Source organism: Sturnira hondurensis, unplaced genomic scaffold (genome assembly GCF_014824575.4).
Source record: "Sturnira hondurensis isolate 20B ecotype Veracruz unplaced genomic scaffold, ASM1482457v3 Scaffold0003693, whole genome shotgun sequence".
In the NCBI taxonomy this organism is placed as follows: Eukaryota; Metazoa; Chordata; class Mammalia; order Chiroptera; family Phyllostomidae; genus Sturnira; species Sturnira hondurensis.
In genome coordinates, this window is record NW_028076324.1 from 7,112,274 (window position 1) to 7,140,200 (window position 27,927).

The 27,927-nt window shown below is 58.3% G+C and overlaps 3 protein-coding genes across 6 annotated transcripts; 2 read left to right on the forward strand and 1 right to left on the reverse strand.

Annotated features, from left to right (window-relative positions):
- Positions 1–2,592: 2,592 nt before the first annotated feature.
- On the forward strand, positions 2,593–8,746 carry WDR18 (WD repeat domain 18). 3 transcript variants are annotated; one of them, XM_037042317.1, is made up of 10 exons: positions 2,593–2,810; positions 3,679–3,789; positions 5,154–5,287; positions 5,586–5,727; positions 6,232–6,375; positions 6,587–6,651; positions 6,750–6,904; positions 7,053–7,219; positions 8,083–8,151; positions 8,288–8,746. In XM_037042317.1, exons 1-10 carry the CDS (start codon positions 2,601–2,603, stop codon positions 8,417–8,419), a joined length of 1,329 nt encoding a protein of 442 aa, XP_036898212.1. In that variant the 5' UTR covers positions 2,593–2,600; the 3' UTR covers positions 8,420–8,746. The 3 variants fall into 3 exon arrangements, with proteins under 3 accessions (XP_036898212.1, XP_036898214.1, XP_036898215.1); XM_037042319.1 differs by having other exon boundaries at positions 6,750–6,874; XM_037042320.1 differs by lacking the exon at positions 6,232–6,375.
- Positions 8,747–12,731: 3,985 nt separating this feature from the next.
- On the forward strand, positions 12,732–21,135 carry GRIN3B (glutamate ionotropic receptor NMDA type subunit 3B). Its single transcript, XM_037042321.1, has 9 exons — positions 12,732–13,157; positions 14,903–15,495; positions 15,972–17,004; positions 18,754–18,899; positions 18,974–19,089; positions 19,216–19,367; positions 19,679–19,843; positions 19,931–19,989; positions 20,183–21,135. Exons 1-9 carry the CDS (start codon positions 12,732–12,734, stop codon positions 20,514–20,516), a joined length of 3,024 nt encoding a protein of 1,007 aa, XP_036898216.1. The 3' UTR covers positions 20,517–21,135.
- TMEM259 (transmembrane protein 259) lies at positions 20,702–27,915 on the reverse strand. 2 transcript variants are annotated; one of them, XM_037042323.1, is made up of 11 exons: positions 27,482–27,915; positions 24,353–24,628; positions 23,652–23,751; positions 23,324–23,434; positions 22,975–23,097; positions 22,795–22,895; positions 22,651–22,708; positions 22,437–22,517; positions 22,194–22,326; positions 22,021–22,120; positions 20,702–21,934 (listed from the first exon to the last, which is right to left on the reverse strand). In XM_037042323.1, the coding sequence occupies exons 1-11, from the start codon at positions 27,707–27,709 to the stop codon at positions 21,380–21,382; spliced, it is 1,866 nt and encodes a 621-aa protein (XP_036898218.1). In that variant the 5' UTR covers positions 27,710–27,915; the 3' UTR covers positions 20,702–21,379. The 2 variants fall into 2 exon arrangements, with proteins under 2 accessions (XP_036898218.1, XP_036898217.1); XM_037042322.1 differs by having other exon boundaries at positions 22,437–22,520; positions 27,482–27,709.
- Positions 27,916–27,927: the final 12 nt, after the last annotated feature.

Here is a 27,927-nt window from a genome sequence, read left to right on the forward strand (position 1 = left end):
AGGGCCACCAAGGCCTCCCAGCCTTGGGTTCAGGAGGCAGCGCCTGTCTGGCACCAAGGAGGTCTGGTGACTGGGTGGTCTGGAGGCCCCCAAAGTGTGGCTTTTGTCCTGCTCTTCTGACACAACTGGTCTGTCCTCATTCCGGGAACTGGGCTGGGGGTGGGGTGACCTCTGACCTGACAGCAGCCTAGTCTACTGGGTCCCCAGGGAAGGGAGGAGGGGAGGAAGGGAGGGAGAGGCCTGTGAGGGGGCCTGATTGCAATCCAGCAGCCCTGCCCTGAGGTCCTGCCTGGGCCTGTCCCTGCCTGAACATCCACCATCAGAGCCCCTTATCCCTCTTGGCACAGTTGGTCCCCTGCAAACCACACCTGCTGGGCCCACCCCTGTGTCCGGAATTCAGAAACTTCCAGACCAGACTTTCCAGGATGAGGATACAGACCCCATAGCTCTGAGAAACCCCCACTTTGTACATGGGAAAGCAGGCCCAGAGCTGTTTGATGACTTGCCCCAGGGCTGAGAAGTGCCAGTTTCAAGCCCTGACTTGGTGTTTAGAATGGTCACTTTGGCCCACCCCCAGGGTTCTGCAGAGGGCCAAGCTTCAGATATCAAAGAAAGACTTGTTTTGGGAAAAGCCTAAAAGAATTCGTTGAGCCCTGGCCCGCTAGCTCAGCTGGTTAGAGCGTTATCACAATCACCAAGGTTGTCAGGTCAATCCCTCGTCAGGCACATACAAGCCACTGATGAACGAATAAGTGAAACAACAAATCAATGTTTTGTTCTCTCTCCCCCTCTCTCTCAAAAAAAATGTCTGTTTCAGTGTTTGAAAGTGTAAATTAGCATTCAGGGTGTCTCATTTCAATTATTCACACTACAAACATTTTAGGAACCTGGGGGCATTATTTGGTTCCAGTGGTGGAAATCAGAAACATCTGGTACTAGTTGCAATGTGTCTTTGGGCTAGGTGGTTGCTGCCTCAGTTTCCCCATTTAGAAGGTCTGGGGGTTGGGACCTAGCTCTCCTCAACTTACAAAAGTCCTTCCTCCCCCAGGATAAAATTAAATCCAGGCTCCCCACTGCCCCCAAGTCCCTGAATGGCCCAGTGCCCCTCTAAGGTCTAGCCTTAGGGTCTTGGCACTACTACTGCCCATCTTTCTCTTCAAGTTGTTAGTACCCTGTTTGAGGAATACCTCTTCTGGTAAGCCCCTTCTTCAGACCCTCCATCCCAAGTAACTGTTTTGCACTGTGGCCCCAGGGCTGGGAGCGGCCCCACACTCCACCTTCCCGTCGGTGGCTCCTGACTGCCACCTGGCTGCTGAGGCTGGGGCTGCAGGTCCCCACGCTGTGCGCTCCTCTTTCAGCGGCTTGGGGGCGGTGCTCTGGACCGTGAGGCACCCCGCACCGGGCACCCTCGGTGTTGTTTGTGGACACACCGCCCAGGACAGACGAGTCTCCCCGGCTGGAGACTTCGACTCTTAAGTGATTTCTCCCCTTTCAAAGGTTGGCAACTAATTCCAGATTTTAAAGTGCACTGTTTTCCCCTGACTGAATGGCAACCGATAGGCAGGTGGGGCAGGTGGTTAGAGCCCCATACGCCCAGGTTGAGGGCTCCGTCCCAGTCAGGATAAGTACAAGAAGTAACCAATGAATGAATAAATTAAGTGGAATAACAAAGCAATGTTTCTCTCTCCTCCTCCTCCTCTCTCTAAAATCAATAAAAGTTAAAAAAATTAAGTACACTTTTTCGATGTGGCTAGAACAGCAGCTGTGACCTTCAGTTAGGCACACGCTCTCGACTTGTTTGGCCTGCACCAAGTCCATAAAATAAGAATATGCATTTTGTGGCCACCGAGAGGGCCCAGAGGGAGGCTGACGGTGGATCCGTGAGTATGACTTAATTACATCGCATGAGTGCTAACTAGATATGTAATGTCAGGCAGGTAGTCTGTATTTCACGCCTGTGAGGTCAGTACTTCATTATTTATATGTTTAAAAAAAAAAAGAGTTTGCCCTGGCTGGTGTAGCTCAGTGGATTGAGTGCGGGCCTGCAAACCACAGGATTGCGGTTCAATTCCCAGTCAGGGCACATGCCTGGGTTGCAGGGCCAGTTCCCAGTAGGGGACCCACGGGAGGCAACCACACATTGATGTTTCTCTACCTCTCTCCTTCCCTTTCCCTCTAAAGATAAATAAGTAAATAAATAAATAACTTTTTTAAAAAAGAGTCTGAGAGCTTGAGTCACTTTGCCGAAAGCGCCGAGCTTAAATAGCTAAATTAGACTTCCAGGCTCTGAAGCTAACTGCTCGCATTAGCTAACTGCTCGCATTAGACTCTGGGAATTGATTTATAGTCCATATAGTTTTGCAACAGGCCTCCTTCCAAGACCAGGCGGCTCGCCCCTTGAAGCTCAAGCAGAGCCGAGGGAAAGTTGGGAAGAGGGACTTAAACTCACAACGGGACACCGCTCCCCAAAGCAGCTGCGCACTAGCAGGCCGGTCAACCCCCCCTGGGGGCGGGGCAACCTGAGTGCCACTCTAGCCCGTGCGGGGCAGCCGTCCAAGTTTCGCTGGTGATGACGTACTTCCGGGGCGGTGGGGGGTAAGATGGCGGCACCCATGGAGGTGGCCGTGTGTACTGATTCGTCTGCCCAGTTGTGGAGTTGCGTCGTGTGGGAGCTGCACTCCGGTGCTAACCTGCTCACGTACCGCGGCGGACAGGCTGGGCCCCATGGCCTGGCGCTGCTCAATGGCGAGTACTTGCTGGCGGCGCAGCTGGGCAAGAACTACATCAGCGCCTGGGAGCTGCAGCGGAAGGTGCGGCGGCGCACCCTCGACACGGGGTGTGCGGGGCGCGCGCGAGACTGGGGTTAGCGGGGGCTGCACACACCCTGACCCCGGGTGAAGAAGTCTCAGGGTGGTCTGCGCGCCCTGGGGCGGCCTTAGGGGAGACGGCTCGCTGGGGCAGCCGGCCAGGAGCATGAGCACTTGAAGGGGTGGGGAGGTAGCGGGCAGCTAAAGGGAGCTGTGCAAAAAGGGACGTGAGATTTAAAGGGAGAGTTTACAGTTGGGGTTCCGTGGGTCTCGTAAGCTTGAAAGGTGAAGGTCTGAGGCCTGGTGAGCCCCCTGAAAGGGTAGCTTAGGAAACTTTTATTTTCCAAAAAAGGATACTATGTTTAGTCATTAGAGTCCAGGGTGTCTCCTTGGGCATCCCCAAAATGCGGTTCCTGCAGCTGCTTGCAGCCCCTTTCTGCCAGCTGACAACTCCTGGGGTGCTGCGTTCTGGCTTTGCCTGGTGTGGACCACGCAGAACTTATGTTTTCCCATTTTAGAGATTTGGAAACTGAGGCTCAGGGTCGTAGGTCGGACCTTAAGGAAGCAGGGAACGAGCCCAATGGCCTTTTGGCTCTCAAGCCTCACCGCCCTCTTTGCCTCACCCACACCCATCCCCAGGCCCATAGGAGCACCATCCTGCTTTTATCCAAGGATTTGCAGGTCTTTCTCCAGCCTGCAAAGCCTGGGCTGGAGCAAACACTTCTTTGCTGAACTGTGAATTTGCTCAAACCACCCCTGTTCCTACTCTTTATGGTTTTCTTAGATTTACCAGCTGCCTGGGTACCCCCCCCTCACTGCCCCCTGGCTCCTGAGGTTTACATGAAGCTCAGAGGCTCTTATGTTTCTCTAGGACCAGCTGCAGCAGAAGATCATGTGCCCTGGGCCTGTCACCTGTCTGACCACGTCACCCAATGGCCTCTACGTGCTGGCAGGGATTGCAGAGAGCATATACCTGTGGGAGGTGAGCGTCAGAGCCAGGGTCATGGAGCTTGGCCTGTGAACCACTGAATTAGACCATCAACAGCTAGCTGGTTGCTTGAAGGGAGATTCACTTCACTTCCTGCACAGACAAGTGTAGGATTTGGGGACAGGAGGTGGGTGTAACCACCTCACCCCTGCCTGACCTTGATCTTGACCTACAGAACAGGTTTGGCAAGGGAACTGAGTCCTCTATGGGACAGGAGGAACTTTGTTATTTCATCCTTGGAGTTTTAAATCTTAGTTCTGATTTTGAAACAAGGGAACAGTTAGTTGTTCAGGTACAAGATGGGAAACTGAGGCAGGGAGGGACTACTCAGATTGCTTGTCATGATAGAAATTCTTGCCCTGATTGTTGTCAGCCTGGTGCAGGGGGCATGGTAGAAACCAGTGGTCTTCAGCCTGATGGGATCATCTTAGGGGTCACCCCTTCTTGATGGGGTACAGTCGTGGCACTTTTGGCCAATGGGATTGCTCTCTGGCTCTGGCTCCTTCACTCTCTTAGACAATTCCTGATGGGTATGAGCTTTGACCACGAGGGGGCGCCACTCGAGGACAACGTGGCAGGAGCCCAGGCTGAGGGCTTTCAGTCAAGGCTGGACTGACTGCCATGGCTGCCACTCTTGACCTTTTCCCCTTGCCCTCTGAGTGGGTGGGAGAGGCTAGAAATCCTTAGAGTGGGTCTCCAGGGTGAACAAGTCTATGTCTGTCCAAGTTTCCCCCTTGTTAAATTTGGGGCCACCCTACTTTACTTTCATCTCACCTGAACTGATTATACCTGCAAAGCTCTTATGTTTAAATAGGGTCATGGGTTCCAGGGATTAGGACATGAATGTATTGTCAGGGGACACAGTTTAACCCACAATATTATTGTGTTCTCCTCCCATGCCAAGGCCCTTCCCAGGTGTTGTGTTGCGGGCTCACCTCTCCCTGCCACCAGGCCCCTCCCTCTTCAGTAGAGCAGTCTGCTCAGCTTTCCACTGGTTTGGGCCTCCCTTCCCCAGGTTTCACGGCAAGAGGTACCCCCACCCCCAGTCCCTCCTGTTAGACCAAGTGGTTCAGCTGCTTTGAAAGCCCCTTACAGCCAGTCTGGAAGACTATGACTTCCTGCTGTGACAGAATCCCATGAGAAGCCACCTGCTGCTGGTCATGGGTCTAGCAGCTCCTGAACAGCCCTGCTTTCTCACCAGCCTTGGCTTTCTCACCCTTGCCTGCTTGGGGGCTGCAGTCACACCACCTGTCTCCCTGGACCTGGGCAGATTGTCTCTTCAGTGCACCCCTGTGACCTGGCAGCTGGGGGCCAGGCACTGCGCCTGACCTGATCCACGTGTGCCCCGCTCTCCCCAGGTCTCCACAGGGAACCTCCTAGTCATCCTGAGCCGCCACTACCAGGACATTGCCTGTTTGCAGTTCACAGGGGACAGCAGCCACTTCCTCTCGGGTGGCAAGGACTGCCTGGTGCTGGTGTGGAGCCTGTGCAGGTAGTACTCTGACCCTCTCGGGCCCGTACCCAGTCTATAGCCTCAGCCAGGTGAGGCCTCAGCACTGAGGGCGAGGGAGCCTGTTCTGCAGAAGGCCATGCTGAAGTCTTGGGGCAGGAAAGGGCTGGGGCCTGCAAGTTGCTGGGCCGGTGTGAGAAGGATGAGGGTGACTGGTTTGCCCAGCAACCAGAGGGAGCCATCTGAGAATTTTCTGCCAGTGGGATGGACCCAGTGGCCACATGGAGGTGGGTGGGGGCATCAAGGTGCAGCCCTCCCCCTGAATCCACTTCTCTTGCAGTGTGCTGCAGATGGATTCCTCCAGGACCCCATCCCCCCGGCATGTCTGGTCCCGCCATACCCTTCCCATCACAGACCTGCACTGTGGCTTTGGGGGGCCCCTAGCCCGGGTGGCCACAGCCTCGCTAGACCAGACAGTGAAGGTAGGACAGACCACCTGCCCTCACCCAGTGGATCTGTGAGTGGGGTTTGGGTAGCTGGCGGGTTCTTGGATGACGTGAGTCAGTGAATCACCTGCTCCCCCAGGCTGGCGGCTCCAGATAGCTCTTAGTCCCCCACTGCTTCTGGCCACAAGGACATCCAGAGGGCAGACGGTCCAGGCCTATGTTGGCTCAGAAATTCCCGCTTGGCCACCTGCGCCTGAAAGCTCCTGGCCAAGCCTCAGGGATTTGTGGGCACCTGGCCCTTGGGTCTTTTTTCTTGGCGATGGGGGCTGCAGAATCCAGGGATGACAATGGCTACAACGGGGTGGCAAGGAGTCCTGGGCATGAGAACCTAAGCTCTGTCTCAGGGAGTGTCCCAGGCACCCCAGCCCCAAGAACTCCGAGTGATAGCACCTGTCCAAGGTTCCGTGGGGTCCGGGGTCTCCTGGGCACTGGGACCCCAGTGTGTGTGGACCCCCCATCCCATACCCTGCCTGTCCCTAGCTGTGGGAGATCTCCTCAGGGGAGCTGCTGCTCTCCGTGCTCTTTGATGTGGGCATTATGGCTGTGACCATGGACCTGGCTGAGCATCACATGTTCTGCGGTGGCAGCGAAGGCTCCATCTTCCAGGTCGATCTCTGCACCTGGGTGAGTGGTGGGTAGTTGGAGGCTCAGGGGACAGTGGGATACGGAGGGTTCATGGGTTCATCCTCCAAAGGCCCTGGGACTGTCCATCTCCTCTGATCCAGGTCCTCAAGCTGAGCTGGCTCTGCCCCTGCCCATCACCTCAGTGCCCTGGGGCCCCCATGACTGAGGCACAGTTCTGTCCTTCTGCTTACTGGCCCCTCTGCCTCCACAGCCTGGACAGAGAGAGAAGAGCTTCCAGCCAGAACAGGACAGTGGGAAGGTGTTCAAAGGCCACAGGTGCGGGGCCCAGACCGGTAGCTAGGGAGGGGCCCTGTTCTCATGCTCCTGGGGTCCAGGAGTGTTTGCACCACCCTTTCTCAGACCTGTGTCCCCAGGAACCAGGTGACCTGCTTGTCAGTGTCTACTGATGGCAGTGTGCTGCTCTCTGGCTCGCATGATGAGACCGTGCGCCTCTGGGACATACAGAGCAAGCAGTGCATCAGGACAGTGACCCTGAAAGGTGGGCCTGGGGGCAGAAGACGAAGAGGTTGTAAGTTGCGTGGCTTTGCCTGTTTATCTACACTCCAGCCACTTGGCCAGGTGCTGGGAGGTGGGCAGGTTCAAGGAGTGGAGGGTGTGGGAGCCGTGGCCCAGGCCTGGCCAAAGTGGCTCCTGACTGGCCGCCTGCCCTGCTGCAGGCCCCGTGACCAATGCCTTTATTATGCTGGCGCCGGTCAGCATGCTGAGCTCCGACTTCAGGCCCAGCCTGCCCTTGCCACACTTCAACAAACACCTGCTGGGAGCTGAGCATGGGGACGAGCAGCACCGCGGGGGCCTGACGCTGCGCCTGGGCCTCCACCAACAGGTACTTGCTGCAGCAGGTCACCTGCCCTGGCTCTGCCTCTGCAGCATGGCTCCGTATTCCCTCTGGGTCTGGGTCCTGGCCAGAGTCCCTTAGAGGGTCCTCTGACCACATGGCTAAACCCAGCCTGGTGGCCAGCACCTGATGTCAGAAAGCACCTTCCACAGTAGAAGCAGGCCACACACCTGCATGCATTCCCAAACAGGCAAACAAGCATGCCCAAAGACACTGTGTCCAGTACCTTCTCTAGCAGGGCAGTAGGCAGCAGGCAACACTCACTTCTCTGCTACCCTCCAGGGACTCCCCTCCAGGGATCTGCCTATACTTGGCAGGCTCTGGCAGTACCACTCTGGCTGTGTTCCTTCTGCCTCTGCCCGCTGTTTTCATGCCCTGAACTCACACGAGCCCCAGAGGGGTGTCCAGGCCCCTCACTCAGACATCACGATACATGTCAGGGCCAAGTGCCTGCCTGTCTGCCAGCCAAGGACAGCATGCATCTAGCTGGAGGTGGACAACCTCTCCGCAGCAGCAGTGTCCATCCATCTAGATGGGCGGGCAGGTACTGCCCACATGCTGGCTGATTCTTTTCTGGAGCTTTCTTGACTCTGGTTTCTGCATGTCCCCCAAAGGCTGGCTCCAGTCCCACATTTGTGGTGTGGCCTGGAGCATCCCCATCCCCATCCCCAGTGCCTCGCTGGGCACAGTCCTGCAGCAGGAGGCAGATAGGAGGCTGGTCACATTGCTTCCTGCCAGGTGTGGGGTTGAAGATGCAGCCTTCCACAGAGACATCACCTTCCTCACCACTGTGGTGATGCGAGCAGTGCAGCTGAGCCCTGAGGTCACTGAGGCAGCACCTTCCTTTGCAGGGCTCAGAGCCCAGCTACCTGGAGCGAGCGGAGCGGCTGCACAGGGTCATGTGCGGCACTATGGAAAAGGTAGGTGGGCCTGTGGAGAAGGCCAAGTTCGGGTGCGGGGGTGGGTTGAAGGGCTGTTAATTGGGGAGAAGACCATTCCCCCCCCCCCCATGGGATGTAAGAGGTTCCTCTGCCCTGAGGCCCCACTCCTCCCCAGAACGTGCTGGGTGGCCAAGACCAGCTGCGAATCCGAATCACGGAATTAGAAGATGAGGTGCAGAACCTGCGCAAGATCAATCGAGACCTGTTTGACTTCTCCACCCGCATGATCACTAGGCCTGCCAAGTGAGTGCGGGAACCCAGGCCACCACCCGCGGACAGGCCGTCACGAATGCCCTCCCTGGGGCTGCTGGGCCAGCGCCTCTGGACTGCCGCAGGTCCCCAGCTCACCATCCCCTGGACTGTTAACCTGCACGAGGGGTCATTTTGTCTGTGATGATCTGGTGTCTGTTGTGTCCAATTGGTGCTGTTCAGCTTTTAACAAAAAGATCTAAAATCCTGTCCTCCTCAGTCCTCCGTGTGTTCTGAGGGCTGTTCCAGGACTCGGGCTGGACTCGAGGACCCTCAACACAGGCCATCAGGTCTGACCTCAAAATCTAGTGTTGAGAAGCTGTGATTCTGGGGTTGTTCTGATACTCATTTGTCACCCCAGTGCCTTTGCATGACCTCGAAGGCCCAGCCTCCCTTGATGGGAGGAGACTGGGGGAGGCAGCCTCAGCTGCAGGCTGAGGTCACCACAGATGGTGGTGATTTAGGGAGAGCAGTGTGGTCACACTGGTCACATCCTGATGACCACCAAGGGATCCCCTAATCTTAGTCGAGGCAAGGGCTAAGGTAGCATCCAGTTCTGGGCCAGGGTCCCCTGGAGGGACAGGTGGCCAGGGCCACTTGACCAGGATATTTTTGTCAGTGTCAAGGGCTCAAGAGTAGCCAGGTGTCTCCACTGCTTTGGGGACACTGCCAAGCCAGTCATCACCTGGAGGCCAGCCCAGAAATGTGGGCCCCAAGGCTGCCGCCAGAACCTTCCAGAAAGCGAACCACCACTAACAGTCCTGCTTAGTGATTCTGAAAACCCACGTGATTTATTGGGTGTCGTCATAACTGAAGCTGCAAGCCAGCGGCCAGCACTGAGTTCATGATTTTAGGCTGATTGGATCTTTCTGTCCCTGGGGCTCTCTGTCCTCACAAGCAGGTGGCCTGGCCACACACTGCAGCAGGGTGCCCAGGAATGGGCCTGGGCCCACCCTCCATCCAGCCCTATGGCCTTTGTCCTCCCCACTCCCCTACCCAGGGAGCTCGGACAGGTTGATACCTGGGACTGTCCAGTCTGTGCCAGGAAGGGGGTCCACCTGGTTGGTAGGGGCAACGTTATGGTCCCACACGCATGCAGTGGGGTCTGTAGCAGCTAGGCAGCAAAGCTGGGGGCATGGAACTTGTTTTGCAGAGATTCCAGGAGGTGGAGGTAGGATCAGGATCAAGATGGGATCAGGCTTCCTGAGGGTACCTCATCTGCCAGGTCTGAGACCCTGTGGTCCTGATCCTGGTCAGCCACCTCTGCCTGGCCACATGAACCACCAGCCCTCCATGCCCTCTCCTGTTGGCTCCATAGGAGACCTGGACCTAATTCTCATCTTGGTACTGCTGCCCACGTCTGCGTCTGGTCAGTCCCAGACAGGGATGGCAGGTTGCCTTGTGCTGACAATACCAGCCTCTGGCTGGCAGCCTCCTTTGGGTCTGGATTCTTCCCCGAGTTGGGGGTGCTGTTCCCACTGTCCCTCCCCCCCCCCCCCCCCGTGTATTTCCAGGACCAAAGCCACACACATACACGCACATACCGAATACTGAACCTTCAACTGCCGGAGCACCCCTGGGTGGAGAAGGCAGGGTCTGCACGCACCGGGGCTGTCCCCATGTTCTGACTTGGACCTGATGGGCTGTGGCGCCTGCCCACCCTATGGCTTCTCACGCACTGGGAGGGGGAACATCAGGCACGTGGCCTTCATAACACCTCTGTTTATGCCACCTGTCCAGTGCAGCCCTGGAAGGTGGCCCTTTTGCAGGCCACCATGGGGAAGACTAGAGGAAGGGAATTGGCCAGCCTACTACACAGCTTTTAGACCACGTAAGTGGTGAGGGCAGAGCTGACCTCCCATCTGGCCTGAAATCACCCATGGCCTTGGGTAAGTTGTGCCTGGCTCCAACAGTTTCCTTACCTGGTAAAGGAGTGTTCTGTGCTTGCAGATCCTGTGAGGAACCTGGGGGGGCTTGTGCCCAGCCAGTGTGACAGGTGTGTAGCACGTCTTTGAGAATTGCTGTACACACTTCCTCAGCACAACTGACCCCACATCCTAGGCCATTGTTACCAGAGGGAACGTGCCAACAGCGTCGTGTTTACCAGTAACCTCGGTGTGCTGGCGGAGCTGGTGTAAATCACAGTGAGGTGCCGCTTCACCCTCTCCAGGACTATGGTTCTTTTAAAAACAAGTGTCCCCGAGTTGGTGGGGAGACGACCCTTCTGCATGGTGGGCGGGGCAGCTGTTGTGGCAAATAGTCTAGTGGTTCCTCTAAAAATGGGAGTCACCTTATGACCCAGCAATCCCAATTCTGGGTGGATGGACACCCCAGAGACCTGAGAGCAGGGACTGAAGGTCTGTGCACCCATGGTCACAGCAGCGCTGTCACGACGGCTGGAAGGCAGGAGTGCCCCGTGCCCACCAGCAGACACACATACCTGGTTATGGGTTCCACCCCCCAGTTGGGGCCTGTGTTCAAGGTAACCAATGGATTTTTCTCACATCGATGTCTTTTTGTAAAGTCAAACATATTCCTATAAATAAGTAAAATCAAATCTATCTGCCCCGACTGGTGTGGCTTAGTGGGTTGGGCATCCTCCTGAAAACTGAAACCTTGCCGGTTCAATTCCCAGTCAGGGCACATACCTGAGTTGCCAGCCAGGTCCCTAGTTTGGGGACATGAGAGGCAATCAGTGTTTCCCTCCCTCCCCCTCTTTACAAATAAAATATATATATTTAAAAGTCAAACATTCTTGGGTGAGGATTTTTTTTAAAGGAAGGACATTCTGACACCTGCTGCAACATGGGTGACCCTTGAGTGTGTGCTCAGTGATGAGGCAGTCACAGACGGTGTGTCAACTCCCCAGGGCTGATCAGCGGGGAAAGCGCCTCCTACCTAGGATGGGTTTCTGTTTCTGAGCCTCTTGCAGTCAGGGGGACTGGTGGACCCTGGGGGTGCTAACTGGGAGCCCCACCTAGGGTCAGTACAGGTGGGGTGCCCCCTGGCTTGACCAGTCTTGCCAGGGAGGGGGCCGGAATCCAGGCCTCCTGGGGATTCTCCTTGTCCTGAGGTGCCTGCCAGTGAGAGGATGTGGTAGCTGCTTTGTCACTGGGAACTCGGCCCTCATTACAGTCATCTCAAATTTCAGTTCTTACTGCTGGTTGGCACTTTCTCTGCCCTTCTAACACTATCTCCAAAAGGATTTGTTTCTGTGTGGGGGGAAAAATCAACCAAGTGTAGATTTATTCATTAGAGCTGGAATGTTGCCAGGAGACTGCCCTGCACCTGGGGCGGCGGGGAGCGGTGGGGTGTCTGGGAGACAACTCCATTTTCTCAGCCCTCTACCCACACCCGCTCTGGGGAGTATAGAATGAGAGCCATGCCAGATGCTGCTGGCCCTGATTCAGCCAGCGTCTACTGAGCGCCTGCCATGTGCCAGGGCCACAAGGACCCTGGGTCATTTAAGGTGGGGAGGCCCAGAAAACACGGGAAGGCTTGGGAATTGGGAGATGGAAGGGAGCTATAGAAAGTTCTGGAGCAGTGAACAGTGATGTCACCAAGTGTCCATGTTGCAGCAGTCACTCAAGCAATGAGATACCAGTGTGTAGAGTCACAGTGGGCAGAATGGGCTTAAAAGCTCGGGGGCGGGGGTGGGGGGTGTTCTGAGTCTGGGTGACAAGCAGGGGACATTTTTTAGAGCAGTGGCATTTGGCACTGGGTCTTGAAGGGTGAAGAGGAATTCTCTGCTTTCAGTTGCCTGCCCACACATAGATAGAGGACAGGAAGCCTGCCTCAGTTTCCCCAGGGCACACACGAAGTTAGAGCACATACCGATGGAGGTGGGAGGTGCTGCTGTGTGAACACTGGGGCACATCCTGACTCCTCGTGGGCCTCAGTTTCCCTGACGGAACAGTGGCCACATTCCCAGGCTGGAGAGGGGATCTTGGAGTGTAAGAGCAGTGAGTGTAGGGGCCGTTTTTGACCAAAACCTCTCCGTGGTGGCAAGCCTCAGTTTCCTCCCTGACACAGAAAGGGGGACAGCAGTGGTTATGTTCAGTCCCCGTGCAGTGCGACCACTGGGGCCTTTGTTTCCCTGCCCTGAGCAGTGAGTGCGTCCCACTCTTCTCTAGCGGGTCGCTGGCATCGGGGCGCTGGGGGCGGGAAGTGGCGAGGGCGGGCACAAGGACGGTGGAGCCAGGCAGGGAGGGATGCGACAACCCCGGAGGACGGGAAGGGTGTGGCTCGGGCAGGCGGGATCCCGCCTCCCGAGCGTGGCACCAGCGGTTTCGGGCCACGGTAACTTTGGGATGGAGTTTGTGCGGGCGCTGTGTCTCGGCCTGGCGCTGGCGCTCGGGCCCCTGCCTGCCGGAGGCCACCCACAGCCGTGCGGAGTCCTGGCGCGCCTAGGGGGCTCCATACGCCTAGGCGCCCTCCTGCCTCGTGCGCCCGCCGCCCGCGCCCGCGCCCGCGCCACCCTGGCTCGGGCTGCCCTGGAGTCGCAGCTACCGCACAACCTGAGCTTGGAGCTGGTGGCCACTTCGACCCCCGCCCGCGACCCCGCCTCGCTGGCCCGTGGCCTGTGCCAGACTCTGGCAGCGCCGGGCGTGGTTGCGGTGCTCGCCTTCCCTGAGGCATGGCCGGAGCTGCTGCAGTTGCACTTCCTGGCGGCCGCCACCAAGATCCCGGTGCTCAGCCTCCTGCGGCTGGAGGCGCGAGCGCCCCTCGGTGCCCCGGTACGCGCGACGGTGGAAGTCAGGACGTACAGGAATCAGGGGTGCGAATCAGGGAGGCCCTGGGACACCCTGGGATGCGGAGACCTGGGGTTCCTGGGACGCGTGGGAACAGACTTCTAGACCTCGGATGAAGAAGCCCCGGATTGCTCAGGAGTCCGGATGACAGAGGTCCCGGGGTTCACAGGACCTGGGCCCCAGGACTGCAGATGCTCCCAGAGCACGGGAACCGGAGGCAGAGCCCAGGAGTTCAGAGACCTAGAGCCCAGACCCCGCAGATCCAGGACCCCGCGGGATGCTTGGGGACCCCAAGTGGCGGAACCCTCAGGATGCCCCCCATTTGGGGCACGGTACTCCGGTGCAGAACCCTTCCCTGGGCCTTGATTGTGAAGTCCTTTCTCCGTTTCCGCCCCAGGACCCATCCAACTCCTTGGGAACGGGTCTCTCAATACCAGAGTGCTTCCCGGTTCCCACCCCGCAGGACCACGGGTCTTGGGAAAGGAAAGCAGGGCTCCCTGTTTGCCCTCTGGGTGGGGAGCGCCCTTCTTGTACCCTCAGGCCACTCTGTCACTACAAAGTCCTCCCTCCATCCTCCTTTTCACCCTCTCCACGGCTTTGGGGTTTATTTTCTCTTCTAGATTCACCCCACCCCCACCCCACTCCAGGTCCGGATTTAAGACGAAAACAGACAACGAGATAAGGAGAAGGGTGACAGGCAGGGCTCTGAGGACCCTGTTGTGCCCCAGGGAAAGAAGCCGTCCATCAACCTCCTAGGGCCAGCAGGCAGGTGCCCAACACGGGAGATGGGGCTGGTGGGAGCCTCCCTCCCTCCAAATCTACCTTGAAGCCCCCTCCAGCCCTTCCTTCTCCCAAGGATGGGAGATCCTGACCCTGGAAGAGGCCTGAGGTGTTATCACCGGGCTGTCACTGTGCTGAGGTCCCTTTTCTGTCCCCCACCCCACCCCCGCCCCGCCTCCTCTGCTCTGGAGATTCAGGACCCAAATCCAGGTCTGTCGCGCCCTCTGCTGCCGCCTCCAAGAACTGCACCCTGCAGTTGGCACTGTCAGGCTTTTGAGGGGACTGAGTAGCAGCGCCCAGAACTGGGCGTCCTTTCCTCATGCAGGCAACATCCTGCCCACCTTAAGTGTCTGGCAAAGTCTCCCTTTCTTTACAGGCTGAGCAAATCCAGGAGAACTTTCTGGGAGTCACTGGGCACAGAGGGACCCCTCAGCCCCTGGGTTGCCTGGCTCAGGGGCAGTGATGGGGTCCTAAGAAGAAGCAATATGGCATGTCTCAGAGCATAAGGGCATCAGTCAGTTTGTTATCATGGATCCCCGGTCTTGAGCCTTTGAAGGTTTCCTAGACAGAGGTGTAGGTGAGGTCAGACTGTGGCAAATGAGGGGTTCAAGGCTGGGAGAGCGCAGATGGTGAGCCAGGGCCTCGAGTTGGGGATATCTAAATAGAGGAGGGGGCAATGCAGCTGAGTTTTGAAGACTGTGTATGAGTTGACTGGAATAGAGGGAGAAAGGTATTCTAGATTGGGAATGGCACAGGCACAAATCCTCAAAGTGGTGTGCTACCAGGGAGACTGGGCTTTGTGCTGATGGCTGTGGGGAACCACAGGTTTAGAGCAGGGGTAGGCTGGGAGGAGGCAGGTACAAGGTCCAGTTATCATCTGTTTATTGAATGCCTACTGGTGGGGAGGGTGTGATGGTCACCAATTCTAACTGTGATCACCCCCTTCCCAGAGTCCATTCCACCTACAGCTGGACTGGGCCAGTCCCCTGGAAACGCTGCTCGAAGTGCTGGTGTCTGTGCTGCAGGCCCACGCCTGGGAGGACATTGGCCTGGTGCTCTGTCGCATGCGGGACCCTGGTGGCCTGGTGGCCCTCTGGACAAGCCAGGCTGGCAGGGCGCCAAAGCTTGTGCTGGACCTGAGCCGGCAGGACACCCACGTTGCAGGATTGCAGGCCCGCCTTTCCCTGCTGGGGGCACTGGTGGGGGGCTCAGCCCAGGTACCCGTGGCCGTGCTCCTTGGCTGTGACATGGCCCGTGCTCGTCGGGTGCTAGAGGCTGGGCCCCCTGGACCCCGCTGGCTTCTGGGCACACCACTGCCTGCTGAAGCACTGCCCACAGAGGGCCTGCCACCTGGGCTGCTGGCACTGGGAGAGGTGGCTCGGCCCCCATTGGAGGCTGCTATCCATGATGCAGTGGGGCTGGTGGCACGGGCGCTGGGCAGCGCAGCCCATGTGCAGCCAGATCTCGCCCTTCTCCCTGCCACCATCGACTGCAATGACCTGCAGCCAACCAAGTCCAAGTCTTCAGGCCATCTCTTGGCACGGTGAGTGGGGACCCTGCTATGGAAGGGGTGTGCAGTCTCCACGTGGAGGTGCCTCTGCCTGGGGCAACATTATTGTGCACTTGCTGTATACCAGGCACTGTGGCCTCACGAGAGGGTGGCTTTGTCCCCGTCTTGGTGGAAGCAGAACCTGAGACAGGGATTCTGGTGAGGGTCTCACTTGGCACTTTGAGATCAGCAGGGATGGAGCAGGAGAGGTTAGCAGGCACGTGTCTCTGTTTGCCAGGCACCTCTGGGGGGGTGGACAGTGCCTCACAGCCAGGGGGCCCTTCCTGGGAGTTCAAACTGGCTGGTCAGCCATTGACTTCGGGCCCCTACTGGTAAAGAGATCTAATATGGGGGGACACAACAGTACCCACTGTGGTCCCCAGTGTGTGCTGAGGGGTGAGGGAAGAGTCTGAGCTTTGCTGGGGGGGCTCCCACTGCCTGATACCTGCTTGCCCTCCACCTTCTGCCAGGTTCCTGGGCAACACATCCTTCCAGGGCCGCATGGGGCCAGTGTGGGTGGGCAGCTCCTCCCAGGTGTACACGTCCCGGCACTTCCAGGTGTGGAGCCTGCGCCAGGACCCCCTGGGCACCCCAGCCTGGGCCACACTGGGCAGCTGGCGGAACGGGCGACTGGAGTTGGAACCCAGGAGTGCTGCTCTGAAGCCCCCACCCCCACCGGGTGCCCAGGCCCGGCCCAAGCTGCGTGTGGTAACGCTGGTGGAGCACCCATTTGTGTTTGCCCGAGAGCCGGATGAGGATGGGCAATGCCCAGCAGGGCAGCTGTGCCTGGCCCCTGGTACCAATGACTCAGCCACCCTGGATGCACTATTTTCTTCCCTGGCCAATGGCTCAGTGCCCCGTGCCCTCCGCAAATGTTGCTATGGCTACTGCATTGACCTGCTGGAGCGTCTGGCAGAGGACACACCCTTTGACTTTGAGCTGTACATTGTGGGCGACGGCAAGTACGGTGCCCTGCGGGATGGCCGCTGGACTGGCCTGGTGGGCGACCTGCTGGCTGGCAAGGCCCACATGGCAGTCACCAGCTTCAGCATCAACTCAGCCCGTTCAAAGGTGGTGGACTTCAGCAGCCCCTTCTTCTCCACCAGCCTGGGCATCATGGTACGAGCACGGGATACAGCCTCACCCCTTGGTGCCTTCATGTGGCCGCTACACTGGTCCATGTGGCTGGGCATCTTTGCTGCCCTGCACCTCACGGCGCTCTTCCTCACCCTGTACGAGTGGCGTAGTCCCTATGGCCTCACACCCCGAGGCCGCAACCGCAGTACTGTTTTCTCCTATTCTTCGGCCCTCAATCTCTGCTATGCCATCTTGTTCGGACGCACAGTGTCCAGCAAGACGCCCAAGTGCCCCACGGGGCGTCTGCTCATGAACTTGTGGGCAATCTTCTGCCTGCTAGTGCTGTCCAGCTACACGGCCAACCTGGCTGCAGTCATGGTCGGGGACAAGACTTTTGAGGAGCTGTCGGGGATTCATGACCCCAAGGTGGGTGGCTGTGGGGGATGGGGGCCAAGCTGGGAGGTTGCTTGCTGCCTGTCCCGAGACCCAGCTACATGTGAACATCCACTCATGCAAACATTTATTGCACACCTATGGTGTGCCAGGTACTGGAAACCCAGTTAGGACAAAACAGGCACAGATCCCCATCCCTGGGGGGTCCACTGCAGGAATCAAGATAGAGCAACAAAAGAGATGATATGTGAGACGGTGATACAGTGCCAGGAGGAAAAATAAGGCAGAGTGGGGATACAGGGATAATGGCAGGGATGTTTTCTCAAATGGGGGTCAGGAATTCCTTTGGGAGGGCTTGACATGTGAGGGACTTTTATGCTGACATCAGAGAGGAGAGGGCCCAGCTCCTGTGCAAAGGCCCAGGGGCAGGAACTTGCCTGGAGGTGTTGGGGTATTTGAGTAACAGTGAGGAGGCTCTTGTAGCTGGAGCAGAGGGTCAAGGAGGTTACCGAGGGGACAGGTCATGCAGGGCCAGAGGGTGTAGGATCCTCTGAGACGAAACTTCTCCTGGGAGCCCTGGAGGGCTTTGGCAAAGCAAGGGTATGCCCCATTTTACATAGTTTTCTTTAATAAAAAAATTTTAATATCCCTGAGTGGGGAGCAAAGAAATGCATGAACCTATTGCCTGGCTCCAAAATCAACTGCCAACCACTTTCAACCCTCACCAACCTCTGCCACTGGGTTCTGATGAAGCAAATCCCGGCCCTCCTGTCATTTCACCGTAAATACTTGGGACTTGAACAAACATTAAGGCTCCCTTTCCCAGTTGTCTTCCCCCCACCCCGGCAGTTTGACTCCGGAGTCTAAATGCCCACACAGCTGCAGATGGTAGAAACCTGCTGGCTCTCAGCTCTTGGTTTTCTCTCATCTCTTTTGTCCCTCAATGTTTGTCTGTCAAAGAAACTTTTAGGGTTTACTTTCACCCCATAGTGTCTCCCACTTTTTGAATCTTGCTGATTGTGTCCCCTGAGGGGTGCTCAGCTTGTCCTGCTGCTCCCCACTCCCGTCCTTTGTAAATTGGTAATAAAACCTAGACACTGTGCTGTGTGATGCACTAGCCACTCAGGTGTGGTCACTTTAAGTTAATCAAATGCAGCCACGAGACAGTGTTTTCCTCATCCACCATGACAAAGTTCTAGGAGGCTCAATCTAGCTGGTGTGGCTTTCAGTGGCGTGACAGTCCCCTGGGGAGCAGCCACGCACTCAATCAGTAGGAGTCTGCACAGACCATGGTAGCACTGAGATCACGGATGGTGGAGGGCATGGTGGGGTCTGGATGGGCGCTGCAGAGGGGGTAAGCAGTGGGCTGGCTGTGGGTGTTCTGAAGGCAGAGCTGACCCCACAGAATTTGCAGGACAGAACATGGGATCAGAGGAGGGAGAACAGGGAGCCATGAAAGACGCAGGGGAGGAGGCAGAGGCCAGGTCTGCGTGGAGATGGACCCTTGGGTGAACAGGGAACACTAGGCATGCATGAGGACACGTGTGGTTATCACTGAGGGTGCTCTTGGCATCGCAGGGATGGGGTCGGGGATGCTGCTCTACACCTGCTGTGCCTGAGATGCCCCCCACCACCCCCGAGAATGACCTGGCCCTGTGTCATCCAGGAGGGAAGACACTGGTTGAGAACACTGGGCCTGGGCTGGTGCCCAGAACAGAGTTGGGTGGGGAGCAGGGTGAGGGCACAAGGGCAGCCTGGTGCTGACCAGTCGCCCGCCTGCAGCTGCACCACCCGTCCCAGGGCTTCCGCTTTGGCACTGTGTGGGAGAGCAGCGCAGAAGCCTACATCAAGAAGAGCTTTCCTGAGATGCACGTGCACATGCGGAGACATGGCGTACCCACCACACCTCATGGTGTCTCCATGCTTACGTGAGGCCCAAGTGTGGGGCAGGGTGGAGAGGGGCCCACCTGGGCAGGTACTTACCCTATCTATGTCCCCACAGGAGCGACCCCCCCCAGCTCAATGCTTTCATCATGGACAAGTCACTTCTGGACTATGAGGTCTCCATTGATGCTGACTGCAAACTGCTGACTGTGGGCAAGCCCTTTGCCATTGAGGGTGAGGGGACTTTGAGACCACCGATCCTGGGGCAGCAGGGAAGCACTGCACTGTGGGCTCAAGGTGGGCACAGCTCCCCTGGACTGCCTCCAGCCGGGCCCCAACCTAATTCCTGGCTTTCTCCAGGTTACGGCATCGGACTCCCTCAGAACTCGCCACTCACCTCCAACCTGTCCGAGTTCATCAGCCGCTACAAGTCCTCTGGCTTCATAGACTTTCTGCATGACAAGTGGTACAAGATGGTGCCTTGTGGGAAGCGGGTGTTCGCTGTCACAGAGGTGGGACAGGGCCTGGGACACAGGGTGGGGGGTAGGTGTTGGGGCCCTGAGCCTGCATGGGCCTCAATTGAGGTGGCCAACCCCAGCTTATATGCAAGACATGGATTTGTCTGCTTTTGTGTGTTCCCATTCACCCTACAAACCCAGCTCCAGTGCCCTCTCCTGCTTGAAACCTTGCTCTAGAACATGGAGCCCTAGCTTCTCAAATTGCACTGCCCCGGCTCTCTGGTCCAACCTGCCCCCCCAGGCCAGGGCTCCCCAAGGGTCTGCCATAACCACAAGGGCTTGTGCCTGTGTCCCACCCTTTGCAGACCCTGCAGATGGGCATCTACCACTTCTCGGGTCTCTTTGTGCTGCTTTGCCTGGGCCTGGGTAGTGCCCTACTCAGCTCCCTGGGGGAGCACATCTTCTACCACCTGGCGCTACCACGCATCCGGAGGGTAAACAGGCTGCAGTACTGGCTGCACACAAGCCAGGTGAGGAGATGGCACAGGGTGGGCAGGCGTGGCTGGGCAGGCGTGGCTGGCCTCCCAACCCAACCTGACCGTCTGTCTGGCTCACAGAGAATCCACCGAGCCCTCAACACAGAGTCACTGGACAGACAGAAGGAACCTGAGACAAGGTAAGGGGCTCTGGGATTGCTCCCACCCCCACCTTCAAGCCTGCCACTTTACACCTCAGGCCTCACTCCCACTCGAACTCAACTTGTCAGTTCCTGCCTCCCACCGCCCACTCAGGGACCCTGATTCCACAGAAAAGCAGGCATATCCGTTTCTCAGGGAACACTAGTCTAGTGCCACTCACTCTGTCCCCAGGGGTCTGCAGCAGCAGCAGGACACACCAACTGCCCCAGCCAGTCGGGGCAACTGGACACAAATACACCAGACCATGTTGAGGGAGCGTCGTGTGCGCTTCCTGCTGGAGCCTGCTGCATCAGTCATGGACACGAATGTGGAGGGGGCCGGGCTACCCAAGGGTCCCATCTGGCTCTGCTCCAATGGCCAGCCACCCACCACGTTGCACACAGGGGCCCCACACCCAGGAGAGCTGGAGGAACTGGAGCGGCACATCGTGGACGCACATGCAAGGCTCCACCACGCAATGGTGCGGCGCAGGGAGCTCCTGGCCCAGCTCCCTGGTGGCAGCTGAAAGGGGCTACTGTGCCTGCTCCAGGTCAGACAAGAAATGCCAGGGCCCCTCTCCCGCTGAGGTCTCCACCTGCCGCTCATGTGGAAGAGGGCCATACCGCACCACACCCAGCCCACTTGGCTTTGCATGAAGGTGGACCCTGCAAAAGCTAATCTCAGTGCCTGGCTCATGCAGACACTAGCCGGTTGCTGTCAACAGACAGTTTATTCTATATACAAACACAATTTTGTACACTGCAATTAAATAGAATGGAATGAGCGCTCTGCAGTTCTCACCGAGTGACTTGGTTGGGCCATGGGGCTGCTGGCCCTCCGCGCAGGAGCAAGGCTGGACCCTAGCGCCTGGTTTCTGTCTTTGACAGCTGGCACCTGCACACCATGTCCCTGTGCCAATACCCAAGCCCTGGCACACACACATGGGGGCAGGGGCCAAGGAAAAGGCACTGCGCACGATGGAGCACCAGCTGAGCGGCCAGGACAGTGAGGACTGCCCCCACCAGTGTTTACCTGGCTCAGAGACCTACTAGGCTCGGCCCCTAAGTACAGCTTGCTCCAAACCTTTCATCAACCCCTTCCAGAGCCTTCCATGGAGACCCCACCTACTTTCCTGCCCCAGTTCATCAGCTTGCCTGAATTTTTCTGGCTGAGGGGACCCACACAAATGGGACAGGGACAGGCTGTAGGCAGGACCCATGCCTGGGGGAGAGGAGTCCACTCCTGGGCAAACCAGAGAGACCCTGACACAAAGCTGACTGCCAACCCCAGACACTGGGGACAGCCTCCCTGACCCCCAAGGAACCCCTAGCCAGGTCACACCCAGCTGGCCTGGGCAGCCGGGGACAGAGGCACTCAGCTCCCCAGGACTTAGGAGTCAATCTCCAACGGATCGTCTGCTGGGGCCGGGGACTCAGAGTTGGGACCACTCACACCGGCAGACAGGGGTGCTGTATCAGGTGCTGAGGAGTCACCTGGGGAGACACTGTCCTGGGGGGCTTGGACGCCCTGAGGGAACGCCCCACTGGGGCTCACGGGGCTGGCTGCCCTCCGCTCTAGGAGGGAGGCGCTCAGGCCAGAGAGGAAAGAGGCGTCTGTGATGATGGCAGCTGTCTCTGCCATCCAGCCCAGGTCACTACTGGCCGCCGCAGCCACTGAGGCCGCCGCAGCCACCAGAGAGCTGGGAGCTTCAACTACAGGCCTGGGGACCCCACCAGTCCCCAGTGAGCCAGGGTCCAGGGTTGGGGGCTGGCTGGTAGGGTCAGGGGCAGTTGCTGGGGTGCCCCCATTGTTGTTGAGGTCGTCCGGCAGTGCTGTGGGGGTGCCGGGGCCCAGAGGCGGTGTCTGTAGCAGCATCTCCTGGATACGAATCTGCTGCAGGATGGCAGGCAGCTCATAGTGGTGGAAGAAGTAGATCATGGAATGCTAGAGGCACAGTGGGGGTGGGTCAGGCCCAGCCCAGGGCCAAAGCTCCCACGGGCCGGACCCTGGGGAATAGGCGGGCCCCTCACCTGGATGAAGAGCCAAGAGGTGACGAGGGCCAGGCTGCTGTACTGCCCGTTGAAGCGGTAGTGGTAGGCGTAGAAGGCAAAGTGGTACAGGTAGAAGAACCTGCAGGGAGCACAGTGAGGCACTGCCTGTCCAGACACCACCCCAACCCCGCCTGGACCCCTGTGGCACTCACCGCAGCCAGTGCCTCTTGCTGGTGTTGGTGTGGCAGCAAATGGCATCATACTGGTCAGCTAGCCACACAATGAGGATGATGTAGAAGGCGGTGGTGGTGTCATTGAAGAACTCCGACATGATGGCCTCCATCCCTGTGGGAGGCCATAGATTACAGTGGACATGGTGGGGAGGCCAGGACACAGGGGAGGTGAGTGTGGGTGTCTGGGTGGGAAGGCAGAAGGGTGGGCAGAGGGGTCCTCACCCACAAGGGCCAGGATGACAGTCAGCAGGGGCGCTGCAGGGAAGGCGATGGCCATGTTCATCTCCAGCATCTGCAGCAGGTCCACTGCGGGCAGAGGGTGGTGGGCGGGCAGACCAGGTGAGGTGTCCCTCGGAGGGGGTGGGGGTGGGCGAGGGGCCATGGGGGCCTGGGACTGACCCCACCTTTCCTCCCACTACCCGGCGGAGAGACTCACCAATGAAGACAAAGATCTGGTGATGGGAGTAGCGGAGCAGCATGGACACACTTAGGGTCTATAAGTGAAGGCACGTGAGGTTGGGAAGGGTCACCTGCCCCACACCACACACCCTATACATCAGCCCAGCTTCAGAATACTCACAAAGATGACCATGATGACGAATGCAGCCAGATAGGAAGCTCGGGCCATCCACATGCTCACAAATCGGTAGTGCTCGCCTGACACCACGTTCCGCAGAAAACCTGTTCAGGAAGGCCATGAGTACCACTGCCTGCCCTCCAGCCCCTGTCCGCCCCCACCCTCCTCTGGTCCCATTTGCACCCTTGTTCTCCTCGTTCTCAGCCAGGCCCTTGACGCTGGACATGAGGATATCATCGTAGCCCAGGAACTCGGCCAGCAGCAGGCGGCTGAAGCGGTCCCCAAAGCATTGATCCCGTGTGGGGTCTGCAAGTGGCACAGCAATGAGGGTGCACCTGGTTAGGCCCCTACCAGCCCCCGCCCACCCATCCCAGGCTGTGCTGTGACTGACTGCTCAGGACCTGGGGGATGGTCCAATGAGACAGGGGGCTGGGGGACAGTTTCCTGTAGCTGCAGCAGGGACAGCCTCCTACCTCAGTCTTAGGTGCTTCTGAGCCACCCCCCACCCTGGCCTTCTCTCAGGGTGACTTACCCAGGGTGACCACCATGACTGGGATGCTGAGCCGCTGTCGTGTGGCCTGCGACAGGCGCAGGAAGCCATATTCCAGGGAGTACTCCACGATGTACTCATCCTGTGGCCACACTGTGGGTGGGCATGGCCTGTCAGCCTGCAGAACCCTGGCCATCCCACCTCCCACCTTCAGATGAGGGGCCCACGGAGAGTGCAACCACCTCCGTTGGCCTCACATGCTGCTGACGGATGGGGAAATGGAGGCTGGGAGTGGCTACTCTCCCCATCTGGGAGTGTGACCCCACTCCCTTGCCCAGGTGACTCCACCTGACATCTTGGCAACAGGTACCTTTTGAGGGTGTCTCAGGGAAGGGGAACTCCCGGCTGTCATTCAGGGCCTCAGGGCCACTGGGTGGCTTGAACACCTTGGGCTCAATGTCCAGCTCAAACTGTGGGTCACCAGGAGGCAGGGCGTCAGTGGGCCCTCGGCACCAGGGGGCTGGCCCAGAAGCCCTTCTCCTGCCACCTGAAAGGAGATGTTCTCTGCCCCTGGCCGCTATGACCCCCCTGCCTTTGTCAGAATGTTCCCCACCTCTGGGGCTGGAGGGCTTCTGCCCAGCATCTCACCAAAGACCCCTCGCCTAACATCAAGCTCCCGACTCTCTCCAGGTGGGTGGTCTGTGCCCCAAAGTTGAGGATAAGACCACCTGGGTGAGGTCTGTACAATACCCGACCTGTACTGGTTCTCTTACCCACAGGACCCTAGCCTCTGACTGCACAAGCATGTCCCTCCCTGCAGACTGTAGGCCCCACACATCCACCCCCGTGGGCAGCCGCGCCATCTGGGATGGCCAGGAATGCTAGAGCTCTCAGCCCAGACACTAAAGGAACCTCCTCGGTACTCCCAGAACAAGACTAATCCCTTCCATTCGACAGTCTGCCTCACACAGCCCTCCATCCTGCTCCAAGGCCACACAATAGCTGGGCCCTGCAAGATCTAGAGCTTCCCCAGCAACAATGTCATCCTGCACATGCACTTGGCCACATCACCTGGATGGAGCGGTTTCCAAACATCTCCATGGTCAGCTCCTCCTCCTCCTCCTCCTCTAGCTCCAGGCCACCAGGAGCCGCTGCCAGGCCGGGGAAGCTGCTGTGAGCACTGTCACAGAACTGCAGGAAGACGGGCGCACGACTCGAGTTCTGCTGTACCTCCACGCGTAGGACACCCTCTCGTGGCCACTTGTCCCGCACGTGCTCCAGGCAGTTGATAGGTGATCGGGAGAAGACGATGTGGATGTAGGCCAGGACGAAGAGCACAAACAGGGCCTGGGGGAAAGGGCACCCACCCTGACAGTGAGGCCTAGGCCTCAGCTTTGTGGGGAAAGAAAGGGAACCCTGGGGCTCTCAGGTTCCCTAAGCCCTAAACTCGCTCTGGCCTCTCCAGACAGCACAAATTTAGGGAGTGTCATCGGTTTAAGGTCCTGACCACCCTGTTCTGTGTGAGCCAGGATGAGGCACTCTTGTGCATATGCGGGGGCCCCCCGCCTGGAGAGCAACCAACTAACCTCTCCCCTCCTGGTGGGCCCAGCCCAGGTACCACCACCCTTGGGCCACCTGCTGGGTCCCCACTGTCCCCAAGAGGCCTGCCCAGCTGCCATACTCAGCCTTGTCCTCAGAATGCCGCTGACCTCACCAGCTAAAAACAGCCTCCCTTACCCACCAGGCACACTGCACCCCTCCCACCAAGGCAGGGCTGGCTAGAATTGCAGGCAGAGCCAACCCTTGCAGCCTGGGCCAGCTCGTTCTGCCTGAAGCAATTTCCCCATCAGTAAAATGGGGACAGCAGGGTTTCATCTGGGTGTTCCTGCTTCCAGGGGACATGGGGTCAGGTCTGGGGGCATCTCTGGTTGTACACTGGGAGTGCTCCTGGAGTGAAGGGGACAGTGCCAGAGGATGCTGCACACCACCCTCAGCACACCAGTGGCCAGAACAGCCCCCCACAGAGAACAAGCAGCCCAGTATCAGAAGGGTTGCTCATGGTAAGTGCATCAAAACGGCCCTCCACTGAGGTCTATCTAGGTGCACTCTCCTCCCCAAGAGCCCACCTCACTCCTGACACTCTTGCTTCACATGGGGCCCCAGTTGGCTGAGGTCACCCTCCCAGCCTAGAGGACATGTCCACATCACCCCCATGCATCCCACCTACTGCCCCACCCTTGGGAATGAGCCCAACTGCCCGATGTAGTGCCCACCTTCCTAGAAAAATATGGGTGCTAGGGAACTAGCAACCCTAGTGACTGTTTAGCCAGAGACTGGAGTGATCCCTCCACTAGGCCAGCACAGCCCACAACCTCCCCCACACCCGCATGCTCCTGCACCAAATTCCTACTCTCCAGGATTAACTGACTGTGTGATCCAGAACCACAATTTGAAAACGCCTGATCATGAAGAGACCAGAGCACAAAGCCACCCCCTGCCCTCTAACAGGGTCACTGATGCTCAGGGGGTTGGTGAGTTTCCCATAGCCACTGTCACCGGTAAGGTTGCCAGAACCCCATCCCTATAGGACCATGAGCCTGCACTCCCAGCCTGGCAATGGTGGTGGCTGTGACCTGAGAGGAATGGGGAGAGGCCATGCCTCTGAGCACACTGCTGCACACCCAGATCCAGTCATACCTGAAACAGCAGCAGCCCACCCCAGACATCCCAGGTGCATGAGCTCCAAGATCTCTCCTGGGCCAATATGAACTATTTCTCTCCTTTACAGTCAAAAACGCTGCAAGGGAACAAGGGACTAGGATATCACTAAAATCTCAGCAGACAGACATTGCAGCACCCAAGTGTTCAGGTCTCAGCAGACAGATGCTGAAGACAAGAACACAACTGGGGAGGAGGGGGCCAGGTGAGGCAGTGAGTAATGCCAGAGGAGCCTCCACAGGCCTGCACCCCAGCTCCTCTTCTCAACATGGTGTCTGGGGACCACAGAGCTGGTGGTGGGAGTTGTGAAGTGCAGGGGGTGGTGCTGGGACCCACTACCGCAGTGGGAAGCAATCAGACAGCTACCCCTGAAGGCTTTATGCTCAGCCTCAATCTCCAGGCCCTGGGGCTGGCTGGCAACCCAAGCACCTCTACCTCCAGCATCAGCCTCAAAGTGAACCTGAACTGAACCCAAAGCTGCTTGGTAATATCAAAAACCTAAGCCCCTCCCTGTCAGCACTCTGATAGGAAACTAAATGCCTATTCCTCCCTCTCCTCTGCCACGTCAGGCAACAACTGGGACCACCTCTCTGCTCAGGAACCCAGGACCCTGGGGCCCAGTGAGCTGACCCTCTCCTTGGAAGGACCCGGATCAATGCTGGTCCTTTGGAAGTTTCTCTCATGACTGAAACCTCTATGCCACCTGAGGGAGGATGGGAAGGAGGTTCCTGTGCAGCCTCTTGTTAAGACATGAATAGTAGCAATGACTGACTTTGTCACTAACTCTAGAGAGATGACCTCAGCTAGATCATATTCCTTGTAAGGCTCAGAGGAGGAAGAGATGGGGTTAGGGGGCTGGTGGAAGGTCCCTAAGAGGGGAACAGCCCCAAGAAAAGGGGAAGCAGAAGGAAGTGGTAAAAGTGCACTTCCAGCGCAGGTAGGTGGTTCCGGGGTGTGTCCTGAGCGGGGAGGGTAAGCCTAGAATCCTTTCAAGTTTTAAGAAGCCTAGGACTGGGGACCTGGGCCAGGACAGGCAAAAAGATGGCAGGATGGGGGAGTCCTCCCATGGCTTAGGATCTCACGTAGCATGACAGGGGAGACAGGGCTGAGAGGAGGTCCCAGGCAGGTCAAGGGCAGGCCGCAGGCCCCAGGCCCCGGGGCCCCGGGCCCCGAGGAAGTGGGTCATGAAAGGAACTATGAGGCCAAGCATGGGTGCGGCCTGGAGAGTGCTGGGAGTTCCTGGAGTCGGGATCAGGGGCCACCCATGGGGTGAGACTACGGACTCCCGAGGGTAATGTGTTAGGGGATCAGGCGCTGGAACGCCCGGCTAAAAAAGGGGGTGGGTACCCAAGTGATCGTATTGGGTATAGACCTCAACATGGGAGGGACTGGTTTCCTGGGCGGGGCTGGTGTCAAAGGTCGCAGGTCTGGGGGTGGATTCGGCCGCTGGGGTCAAGGGTTGGGGGTCGGGGCCGCGGTCACCTTGAGCAACACGAAGAACTCGAAGAGACGGCGGAAGGCCGGTGGGAAGAGCCGCGAGTAGGTGACTGCCATCTTGAAGAAGAGCGCATGGAAGAGCCGGTCGCGCACGTTGATGAGCGGGTTGGGATTGAGGTTGGGGGTGCGGGGCCCGCGCGCCGGGGCAGGACCGCCACCGCCGCCGCCGTTGGGCCCGGGCCCCGGGGCCCCGGGTGCCGCGTGCTCCGACATGCCGCCCAGTGTAGCGCCCTAATGGCCCGCGGGTCCCCGAGGGCGTCTCCTGGCCGCCATGGGCCTCCCTCTACGCCGCCGCGCTCCTCAGGGGGCCCTGGCCGCCACCGTCGCCATCTTCCGCCTCCGCGGCCCTACTGACGCCACCGAGGCGCAGCGCCGGCAGGAGCGGCCCTCCTGAGCTCGCGGGGAACGTAGGGATGCCGACGGTCAGCCCA